The 12580-nt window shown below is 35.1% G+C and overlaps 1 protein-coding gene across 1 annotated transcript in view; it reads left to right on the top strand.

The window, feature by feature from the left end:
• The first annotated feature begins 6354 nt into the window (after positions 1–6354).
• Positions 6355–12580, top strand: part of dcma (decima) — a 79293-nt gene continuing 73067 nt past the window's right edge. Inside the window, exon 1 of the mRNA XM_076115250.1 lies at positions 6355–6788. Coding sequence (XP_075971365.1) covers positions 6669–6788 — 120 coding nt within the window. The 5' untranslated portion in view covers positions 6355–6668. The remainder of the gene's footprint in view (positions 6789–12580) is intronic.

Genomic DNA, 12580 nt, shown 5'->3' with positions numbered 1-12580 from the left:
TCTAGGATATGTATGTAAACACAAAATGAAGAATATCACATTATAATTGCTGCACTAAATTCCTGAACACAATTCCTTTTGGAACAAGCAGATAATTCTTGGCTAGGTTTTGGTCATACTTTCTGTCTGTACTTGAACAAAAAAAAAACCTTCGTTTTAGCGCCAACACACGCACTTAATCCCGGTTTCTGAGTACATTTAGCGGTTGTTTATCTATTTAGTAGCGTTTTATTTATATGAGTTTTAACGCAATTGAATTGATAAACTGCCGCTAAATGTACCTCAGAAACCGGGGGTTAGTGATATTTAGTTGCTCTAAACAATAAGTTTCAGTTAGAACGTTGTTTTAACATAGTAAGTTGTCCATCCAGCTCGGCTTAGAGCATAAAGTGCTTGCAACTCAGTTTGGTAAGACGAGCTACAGTTACAGTACTTAAGACAACTCACTTGATGCTTACAACACACTGTTTAGTTTACATCTTCGGCCCTCTGGCGGCCGCAGAAGGTAACTGTTTCCTTTATAATTCATTTATATAAAGTGTTTCAACGATAGGTCCATTTCTATTACATGGGATAAATACGACTACGCATTAATTCATTACAAAATGTATGGTGTTCCTTGGCCTCTGCCTACCCCTATGGGAAGAAGGCAGGATTTTATGTATGTATCTACTTAATATATGTATAATACGACATTTGCGTCATGCAAAGCGAAAGTTTCAGATATACGATAGTGGATTTTGTTTAGAAAAGTTTGTACTAGAATGATTTACTCACCAATTGAAAACGTTTCTGAATATCTTCCCACACTCATTCATATTTGAACCGGAACAAGCTATACGAACTTCATAAACAAACACCATCAGAATATAATGTTTATGATTCATAGAAAATTCACGTAAACATTTCGAAAACATATCTCTACCTCGCCGCACGTTCGTATCACAGATTTCTTCTCGAACGGGTTGAGATTCGCAAAGAAAATAAATTATCCCGTTTTATAATTCACATCACGGTGCCTTGTGGTTTTAATCAAGGGTAAAGTTTAGGGGGAGCGTTAATCTACTAATGTTGGGATAAGAAACTTTGCCGTCCCGTACCATGTTATTCGTTGATTTCACCGTTTGAGAGCCAGACTTCAGACTTCAGGCACGTCTAGCTAGTCTAGTTAGACTTTAGCCTAAACTGTCCCTAAATTATTTTTTAATTCACTATTAACCTTCCTGACTCGAATATAAAGAGACTGTTTAAGGTTTATGAAGCGCTGTTCAAAAACTACAGCAGAATTTTAAAGCGTAATAGTTTTTTTTTACCACAACTTTTTACTCCACTATTATAAAATTAATTGGCTAAGTGCGTGAAGCATAAGTGCAAGGTTCAAGTTATATAAAATACGGGTATTATTAAATGAAATGTTTGAATACTGTTGTAACTCAATCGTTTTAGTACTTTATGGTATAAAAAAGCAATTTTTTCCTCAAGTTAACTTATTGTAATAAAAATATAATAAATACTTTACTTCAAAAGCGTAATGAATGCAGTAACTTAAGAAATAACAGTTACAAGAAGAAAACTATGATAGCTAGGAACGTCACGATTAAACAAAATTTAAAAATGTTTTTACCACTCAATCAAAAGCTGCAATTATGCTCATTCAAATTCCACATGATTCAACAACTGCAATTTTACGGCAAATTGTATTTGAAAGGCAGTAAATCGTCGAGGTGGAGTGTAGCTGCGGCGAGGATTGGCACCGTCCCGTTAACTCAGAACTGGGGGTAAATTACCACCAGAACCGTGGAGCGACGGGAACACGAACGCCCGCCGTCATTGCCCATTAACCTCATAATACCTTAAATATGCTAAGAACCAAGCATTTACGAATTATAGTGGCAAAGAGCAAACTTCAAACTTCCCGACTTACAACATAGTACTTTACTCAACTAATTATAGTGTGATGTCTAATGAAGAGATTCAAAGTCTCGTTGAATTAAGTTTTATATCATGTGAACTTGAAAACGACGCGGCTTTTAAACTTTAGAGATGTAACGTTAAATGTGAAATTTTAATGAGTTGGTAGACTCGAAGACTTTTTTATAAGGTTCTACTTTCGTTATTTATGAATCTTACTTTAACAACTTTTGAAATGGATTACTTGTAGATAATTTTTGGGCATATAATTTTGTACATTTGGCAATATTCTATCGTCCATATTGCTTTATATTATTTCGATAACACTAAAAAAAAGTAGTTTATTTATATGATTGATCGTCAGATTTAGTTTAGTAGAAAGTGACATATACATAGTGCCTACATGCATTATGAGTCGAGTCTGTAAGACAGATTGATGAGGCCAGTCGTTGAAATATCGTCGTACTTTGTAAAACGTTGAACGTGTCCGAATCGTGGCGAACGGGCGCGATATTGGTGCCCACTTATATTGAATATTGTAAACTTACAGGTATTTTATAATAATTATTTCCTGGTTTCCTGGTTGATATTTGGCTGTGACGGCCAGTTTAAATTAAATCAACCACCTTTATTTGTACAGTCCAAGTATGTGCACAGTACACAGATACTCTATTCCCTCATCATCTTTCATAGCCCGGTAGCACGGATGACCGAAAAGCCCTTCAAAAGATCAGGTGTAAGACCGACAGCTTTATTCGAAACGACAGGTTCTTTTAGGCGCAGAAGTCTACGACCTCAACTTCCTAACTCCAGGAAATTACAGATAATTTCTTGACAGAAAAACTTACAAACAAATTTTTAGTCCTACCGAACCTCCGCGCGATAGTCGCTCACACTACCGACAGGAATTTTATACATATAATGGAGCACTGAGTTCAAACGATAACCATTCCCGTTTGTAACCACTATAAGTACCCAACTATCGTCTATATATCACACTACTCTCAATACCACGGTTCAATAACTATCAAATCTATCTGTAATGAATCAGTCTGCCTTAAAAGCAAGTTTCACTATTAAAGCATAAGACATATGTATCTAAAAGACGAATTACAGCTTTTATTCAGCTTATTTAAAAAGCAAAAGCCCTTTCAAATGAAAACAAAGAATTTCTTTTCAATTTATTTCAAATTCCACCTAAGGCCATAATCGTTGATATTGCAGATCTCCAATAAAGTCAATTGGATTAAGTGAAAATGATCTTGGCAATATTGTACAACCATGAGTTAGTATTAAATTGGATATTGTTGTTTTCTATAGTATACTAGCGGATTGTCCTGACTTCGTCCAGGTATAGTACAATTTTATCCCTTTTATTCCATTCCGTGAGAATTTTGATCTATCTCCTGCAAACCATGTCCCGACGTAAAAAAAATATCCAATTTAGTTCAGTTGTTCAAAAGTAATGCGCATGCATACGTTTCGATAATAAATTTATATTTATATAGATAATTCTTACGTTCAAGGTCTAGCCGGATTAGATTAATCTATCAATTAGTATGTAAACAGATACATACATAATAACAGTTTAATACTAAACTAATTGCCGGCTGACTGACTTAAATAGAGCCACTAATAACTCCTGGAATCGGAAACTACAGATAATTAGGTGATATACACATAAGCGTTACTGCTACTTATATTGTCTTATTGTCCATATAATACGGTTATAGAAATTCACTATTATATAAACTATGTTCTTAGTTTGTTTATGCCTATGTGTAAGCGACTCTACGGCTCTAGCTGACTAATTGCTATCAAGGCTGAAGCTTTAGAGGCGACTTAGCTCAGGGCAAGATAGCGTATTAACTACCGTTATTAGTATTCGGATATGACCTTTTGTTTCTATGATGAGTACTGCTGCTCTTCATCAGTTGCTATTGGTGATATGATACTATGATAGTTTCACGATCATAGTTTCGGGTTTTGTAGGTTCAATGCCAGAAGAGGAGCAACGGTAGTTAAAAGAGTGATCTAGAATAAATTATTTTTGTTAAGGTGGTGCTCCACACTGTAAATGATTTGTAAGTTTCTCAGTGTCTGCAATCTGAGTACAGTCTTTAGTCTTACAGGCTCTAGGTAACATAAATGCGCAAAGCCTGAATTAAACATTGAAGTGCATTTTGTTAGTAAACGAATGTTCCATTAGCGTTCTAGGTTTCCCAAAGTCCCAGGTGTCTGTCTTTTGAAATATTTTATATATAGAACCGAAAGTCGAACAAATGTATCGTAACGGCAATGTGACTCCGGCATATATTTTAAAAACTGCACGGCTTTTAGCAAAATTGAATTTTTCGAGGCGTGTGATCGGATCCAGATACGAACCTATTGTTTTTAGCACGCTTTATTTTATAGCATTCTTCCATATTCGAAAAATTATACGTGCCAAGTTTTTTTCGTATCATTTTTGGTAAACAAAATTTTATATTTTTTACACGAGTCCTCAAGAATTAAAAGAAGAAACACTTCTTTCCGGGAATTGAGTCAAACAGCGCATAACAGTACATATTATATTATCAGTGATGTCTAGAAGTGGATGGGTTGCAGGCAGGTCGGGAGAGACGGCCGTCGTCACGTATTTGCACGTGTTTAATTCACGACTGTCCGCGTACCGCCGAGGACCGAGGTTAACGAGCCCTCTACCTGCCACTGACGGAGAATACCCTCTTTCTTTTTTATTATTTCCCTCTGAATAGCACCGCCAGCTGAGTGATTAAATATGCAAAACCTCAGCTATGCAGTTTAAGTACTAATGAACCATATTATTTGTTCTGTTTATAAATTACACCAAACATTAATACCACTAATGGTAGTTAGTTTATTGTTTGAATGAAACTACTTATTCTTTCAAATTGTAAAAGAGTTTTCGTGTTCGTAATGGTTAACATAACTCATTATTAATGTGACTGTAATTGCCAACCTTACACAAGATTAATACTTTACTGAAACTGAATAGTTTATGTTACTGAATAATTGAGTATGGCGCAATCGTGATGTAAGATCACGAGAGGTTTGTTAATGTAAAAAAATGCTTAAAATAAATAAATGTTTCCATTCTTTTATGTATTTACTTATTTCGATAAAAGATATTTTATGAGCAACATTCCCGCTCAACTGTACCACTTAAAGTGAAGTTCCATTTCCCAAAACAGCGAGGAAATAGTGTGGCCGTCTAATTTGGACTGATAGGTTGCGTGGGAAGGTTTGCATTTACGTTGCGGTGTTCGTCTCGCCGCCGAATACCCACACTAAATGAGCTGCACGGAAGCTTTCAAGCCCATTTGCGAAACTCACAAATCCTAGAAGAAAACTTTCCTCCCTTAACGTACAGGAAAGGGAAAACATACGACCGCTAAGTGCTCGTTTTATTTTACTTATATCTGATCAGCACTTAAGCTTGGTATCGTGCCTTATGATGCTTGTAACGGATTTCTCCCACCCATTATGTTTCTCTGAGTATACGTGTAAACACATGGCGAATGAAAACATTTCTCAGTTATTGCTTAAGGTTTTGTTCAACATTTTTGTTAGCAAAGCCTTTGAGATTAAGTAAAAATGTTTACTGCTCACTGCACTTTAGCTCAGCCCTGTGAGCGTAACGCGATGAAATATGGCGTATTTTATTACTGGAGCCGCAAACTTTTATAAAGCTTTGCAAAATTATTATTGCACATGGCAGCTAGTATCGACTACAAAATCGTGGCAATAATTTATATTGTTGAGAGCAGGAACACATAATTTACGTTTCTTGACGTTACGATACCGCTCTCGTAGGCGAAGAGTCAGCGTCAGCATTGGACAACGAATAGACAAAGGAAGTAGAAAACGTTCTGAGGAGCGCTTATACTGCAAGCTCTATGTTTTGTTATTCTTCTAAAAGTATATATAATACCTATATGCTATAAATAGCAGGCTTCTTCCTAGATGTTGTTTGAACCTTCCAGCCGTTTGTCGTAGAAATATAAACCGCGTAGTCCGCATACGAACAATAACACATTCACGTTTGTTATCTTACTTTGTAGTGCCGTTACCCTAAACTTATCACCAGTAGTATCTTTAACACGCCGTGGCATATCTCCATTACATTTACTACGTGGAACAATAAAGAAAATGGACAAAGCACACACGTTTCCTGCACATAACCTCATGTTGTTTAGTATAAATGTTTAGGTGGGGAAATAATGTTTTCAGCAGATATATATGATGTCCATTCAATGTAGCAGGCGGTTTGAAAAAGAACCCATATCATTCTCTCGTGACTGGCGGATGCGTAGAAGGCGTTCGCAAATGATGACCCTTGTCATACCGCCGCCATTTTTTCCCTTTAAAGTCCTTCGAAAACTAAAACAGTACAAAATAATAAATTTTTCTTGTTTCAGATACGTCAAGATAAGTCAAGTCAACCATAATAATATTCTTATTCGTAGAATTTGTGTAAATAAATTAGTCTAGTTTATGTGAAAAATTATAGTGCCTATTTAAAATTGAGTTGATAAATCAGTTAAGTGCTTAAGTGAAGGATCTTTAAGGTTCCGATCTAATAATAATATATCAAATACTTTGTGTAGAAATAAAGTAAGATATAACTTATATTAAATTAACAAAATCGTCTATCAGACAATAAATTAGAGTGTAGTGTATAATGGTAGTAAAGAAATAGGATATTTTGTGAGTGTGTGTGAAGAAACCCAAGGAAGATGTTGCCGGTACCTCAGGATCGTATGTCTGGTCGACGGAGCAGTTCGATAGTCAGTCGGACGCTGCTTGGTCGACGAGCTTCGGTCTACGTCAGTGGCAATCACCAGGACCCTGCGAAGGTAATCACATTTTGTTTACTGTTTTTCTTCAGGGTCTTCGACTTGGTAACCTATTTGCCGCTGTCAATAAGGTCACGACTGAACAAATTATGTGGTAATTCCTTAGTTATCGTATTATGTAGGTTTACTTGTAAAGTGTAAAGAGTAATATTCTTTACAAAGATAAAACTGATTTCGCAAAAGCGATTCATTTCTTAGAGCAAATTTCTACCAGTATCGATTCATAATAGTTATAAGGTCTTGGACAGTATCTACTTATCTTTATTCAAATCGCATAAATTGGGGACTCTCGTGTTCTTTATTAACTAACACCAACAACAGTAGGTTCTCAGTTTATCCTCACAATACGGGTATTGTGAACAATAGCAGCTACCCGCATAATTCAAAATCGCGAACATAGTTCGTGAGCTATAACGTTATACTATTTATTCGATCGTTGGATTCAGAGTTTTTTCTCAACGATCGAGCCGACGGGATTCGGTAACAGCTGAGCTAAATTTGCATTATAAATCGTCGGAAACGTGCGTACGTAAATTTCGTATATTCGCTTACACGAGTCAATTAGCTCGCAACGCTTATCAATCTGGATTACAGATGCGTCTTAATGGCCGTGTGTGAACGTTTCTCCACGTGAATTGAATTTGAATTATCGCACGCAATCTAATATACATAAATACATCATCAACTCGCTCGATTGATACATAGATATGTTGAATCTGCCAATATTGTAGAGCTTCATGAATTTATATCTAAATATACGAGTACTTGAAACGATGTCAATCAAACTTTCACCATTTTATTGAACACAATAAAACACAACAATGAATGGGGTCGAAGCCTCGAATAATAACATTAAGGTTATAATAAGATCCTCGGCTCGGATAAGAACAGCTCGATAGCAATATAAATAAACGTTTCATTTTTGTTTGCTATTTTTTGTATACAATTTTTTATGGGCGTATCAAAGAACTATGTTAGCTCGATTTATATGAGTGGTGTTTGTGATAGTGTTTAAGAAATATTAATGTTTACATAAACTCTAGCACTGTTAAGATTTATGATTTAAAATACGTACTTTAAAAGCCCGTTAGCAGTTAGTTATTGTGCGTGTGTCTCTAAGATTCTAACATGATTGATGTTGAGGATTAATATGACCCCGAATATATTATTTTATTACACTTTAGTATCTAGACCAAACATTTTATATGCTAGCTTAGCTAAAATAAACTGCTGAGCGGGTTACGAGTTTTATGGGGTGATAATATTGCTCTATTATACTGTGCAGCGACGTAGAAACTCACATAAAACGCGTAAGTTTGCATTAGGGAATGAATAAGCGAGTGAGATTCCATGGTAGAATTTTGGTGGAGGTATACGCTCGTAACGATGGTATGAATGTATGAGGCATAGCGATATGCAAACAAACACGGGGTACACAGAGCTGTATATTATTACGAGGCTCGCTGCGTGCGATATTTGTTCGGTGAGGTAATACAACCGACGACGCTTCAACGCTCGCCTCCATTCTTCCATTCATCCAACGAACAATGTCTTATTTCGCGAATATGCTAAATTAAAACGCGAACTACACGTTCGTTGGCAGTATTTTTGGTTAAATTGTGGGCATGTAGGGGTGTGCTTGCGTACGTAATAAGTTTCTTTTAACAAAGTTTAACGTACGTGTACGCATTTTTCCTTATTGTTCTGCATATAGAAAGGTATTTGAGAGAACATATCTTTATCGTCACCGCATGTGTGTGGTAATTTATTTATACCTATCACCGATCGTACTAATCCCAATATAAATTGGTGTCCCGGGATTTTCTTCAAATATTTGATTCCAATATAATTATAAAGAAATAAATGATCCTTAGTAAGGCAATTTTCCGATAATACCAGCGCCAAATCACATTGAACGACAGTGGAGTCACGGCCACTTTGAAAAGGGTACGAGTGAAGATTTAAAATAGCTGGTACTTTGAATATAAATGATGTACCTGAACATGATGAGAACGTGGAATGAAGGATTCGAGGAAATGAAGACTTAATCTATCACAATCAGGTTCAATATACGGCTTTCGGGGAAAATCTGAGGCCTTATGTGAATCACATTAAAATGTATAACGTAGAGGACTAGACGTACAACAAATGAGCCATTACGTGAACATAATTTTTCACGTTACAATGTCTCGATTCCCCTTTTCTTGAACAAAATTAAACGTAACTTACTAAGGTTACGTGGAAGATAGTTTAGATATTTTAAAGTGTGCCATAAATAGTGTCGTGAAGTTGACAAAGTTGGTGCGCGACGTACGAGAGATGATAAACAGCGCAACCTTATTTACAAAACAACTTGATACAAATCTGTCGTCGTGTTGAACTTGTTTATAGTAAATTCGGGAAGCAAATAGATTTTAGGATCATACAATGATATATAACTATTTAAAAGATAAGATATATGTATGTATAGTTTTAGTGGTTTTGAAATCTGAAGCTTATTCCAAGGCAAGCTCAGTTGCAAAAGCAGTCTAGATTTTGATCATGATTTCTGTTTAAAATAATAACCAGAATAAAGTAGATACCTAAGTATATGAAATACAAGTGCCTGACGTTTTCGGTGAACCACTGAAGTTTGCTATATTTATTTACCTGCAATTGATTGCGTAAGCTGATATTTGTACATGTGGTTTGCTTCCGAAATGTAATTAAAATTTCACCTGTAACACAATGTTATCACAAATTTCGCGAGAAAACAAAAGCTGGTCGAAAAATGGCAATGCACGCGGTGATCCGGCCTGACCACCATTAATTAATCGGGACCATTACGCTGAACAACTTTCAACGAATGTGAAAATAAATTTAATACCCACGTGCATTCACCGCAGGATTTTTCACAACTTCTGCCATTCCCTTGTGTCGTTTTTACGAAATGAACAATTTAAGTGAGAGAAATGAAATGCAATTTGTTGTTATAGAATTTTTATGTTCGAAGATATACGAGTACTTGGCTGGTATATATATATATATGTGTGAATGGTCCATGAAAGTACTTGAGAATTAATAGTTATGAAGCTGTAAAATAAAAGATTAGTCTCAAGCATCGTATTTATAACCTCTCGAATGTGTTGATGTTATTCTAGTTAATGTTGTATCAACGGTCATTATTATTCAAAGGTTGTTTTCAAGATGCTTAGCAATGTATTAAGCTAATAAAATTCAAGAAGTTATCAAAATGCCTCACAATAATATTGGCCCAATCTTAGAAAAAAAAAATTATAATCATTTTGACCTTATTAGCATGTGAAGGACGGTTTCCAAGCCCTGTCATTTCTCAGCGACGATTTACGAATACATAAGTAAAGAAAAACCTTTTTCATCGTTTATATACTTACATAACATCCCAAAACTCTGAAAGATCCAAGTTGAAGCTATTTCCAAAGGCTAGTTCCATTATGTCCGATGTGTGAATACTGGGAATCTAGGCTTTAGGCAAAGTTGCGGCACAATTTATTTGTCCGTTATTTTCCATGTCCATTGCCGAACCGAAAAGATCTTCACACGGTCCACGTCTTGCTGAAATTGAATTGGATTTGACATTATAATAAATGACAGTAATGAAATTTTATGGAAATTATTTTCATCAAAAGTATAGCCGAGACGAGTGCTCAGCAATTGTGTTCAGTAAAAAAAAATAAGTAGCGCAATATTTGATACTCAAGTACTCATTAGTATTACTTTCACGATTTTTTTTATAGATAACGAGAATTACCTACTTATTCTAAAGTTGGTCTTTGAAAGTTGTTAGGGAATCCTCCTGGGTACGGAATGGCATTTCAATCCAAAAATGTGTTGCCTTCAATTTAAATATCACATTAAGCTATTACTACATACCGTAATGCAAATAACTTTTATTTATTACATGGACTTGTGCCAAAATACTTTACTAAAAACCGTTTTCAGTGATAAAGTTACTGATATAATAAAGTTAGCGACACGTTATCATATTTAACATTTTATTTTCTGGAATATACGTTGAAAAATTTTAAAATTACTGAACCGTGGATATCGAATTAACCCTGCACTAATATTGCTAGCCTTGTAAAATATCGTTGCTGGAGCCATTATTAAAAATGGAGCGGTGGTATTTGTGCTTGCTTAGTTATTAGAATTACAATTTTTTGACAGTTTTTAAATGTGATTAGAAGGCCCGAAGGATATAGTATACAAATCTATGTTTACCACACATATTTTTTAGAATGTTTTTAAGGATGTGACATTACTCCAGATTGGGGTTTAAAATATTCTTATCCATTTTTATATAAAAAAAAATTAAGAACTCCTCTATTTTTTTTCAAATACCACGGCATATCAACTCAATTTTTTTCAGAATGAATGGTCAATTCATGATCGACATCCATCGGGATCGGCTGAGATGCTTAGCACAAATATCACCAAATAATCACCCAGTCAGCGCAATGCTGTCCATAAATATTACTGAGGGGTACAAAAACCAATCAGCACATTTCATTATTACATTGTAATGACAATGTAACATCTCGAATGCCAAACGCGGATTGTTATCGCAATAAAATCATTTCACACAAACGAAAGTTACTAAGCTTTGATTGTAGCTGGTATTTCCCGTCTAATCAACTGTGTTTAGTTGCGATAACATCCTCAAGCACCCGCCAATGAGCTCATAAATGGCTTTTTTCGATTATCTTGTGAATAAATAACTGTTCTACGATTATCATTATCGTTGAGTTCCAAGTATTTGTTGACTCATTACTATTATAGTACTAATATTCAAAAGGAAAAAATAACGAGTATATTGCATTTAAGTGTCACAAGCTTGGTGATGCGCGCTGGTCGATTTATTCCATATTTAATCACTTTTTCGGTTAAATAAATTATGGTTTGACTGTGTGGCGCTGTCGATAGTGTATTTCTGAAACTTACTGTTAAGAATTTCTCACAGATTTGCAGTTAGGAATTAAGGTCGTACTCGGTCGTAGTCGGTCCTGCGCCTGACTTCTCACTGGTCGTGTCGGTTATCTGTCCCACCAGACTATGAGAGTGAAGGAATAGAGTCAAACACTTGGATACAATAAAATAAGTACTGCAGTCCACGTTGACAGTTATGTACAATGAAACTGACCGCCGTAGCCGGATACTGGCTAGGACATTAACAATATTTAGTTTATATTTAGACTATCTTGATGTAAAATTTTACTTAAATCGGTATCGCAGTTTAAGGGTCATAAGTAGAAGATACACACATTTACATTTGAATGTTGGGTCGGATTGAAATTTTTTATTCTTTGATACTTTACTTTGTATTGCTTTGAAATAACCCGCGTAAATAACAGAACTTCAACCAGGATTTGAATTGAAGTGTGGGAGGTCAAAGGTCATTCTACTACACAATAATAATGTTTTTATTATTTTAATTATTTACGAAAGCTATGTAGTTCCTAAAATAACGATTTATTAAAAATTCCAGTTATTGTTGTGAGCAACTGTTTACGTACTAATATTAATTTTGTAAAATATTCCTGGAACATTTAGTTACGTCAACACTCGACGAATATTTTAGCTAGAATACAATTTGATAGTAATAATATTTTAGTATAAATTACAACAGGTAGGCAGTAAGGCCTGTTAACAAATTAATCGAAAAAAAAGCTTAGGACTTTTGTACTAAACTATCGATTACCCTTTGTTCGACTTTGTTCGCATGTAAACATTTCTTTGGATGTTAAGTGTCAAATGTTAATACAGACTATAAACGA

Source organism: Anticarsia gemmatalis, chromosome 1 (assembly GCF_050436995.1).
Source record: "Anticarsia gemmatalis isolate Benzon Research Colony breed Stoneville strain chromosome 1, ilAntGemm2 primary, whole genome shotgun sequence".
NCBI classification, from domain to species: domain Eukaryota; kingdom Metazoa; phylum Arthropoda; class Insecta; order Lepidoptera; family Erebidae; genus Anticarsia; species Anticarsia gemmatalis.
The sequence above is the reverse complement of the archived record's forward strand: the minus strand, read 5'-3'. Positions and strand labels throughout refer to the sequence as shown.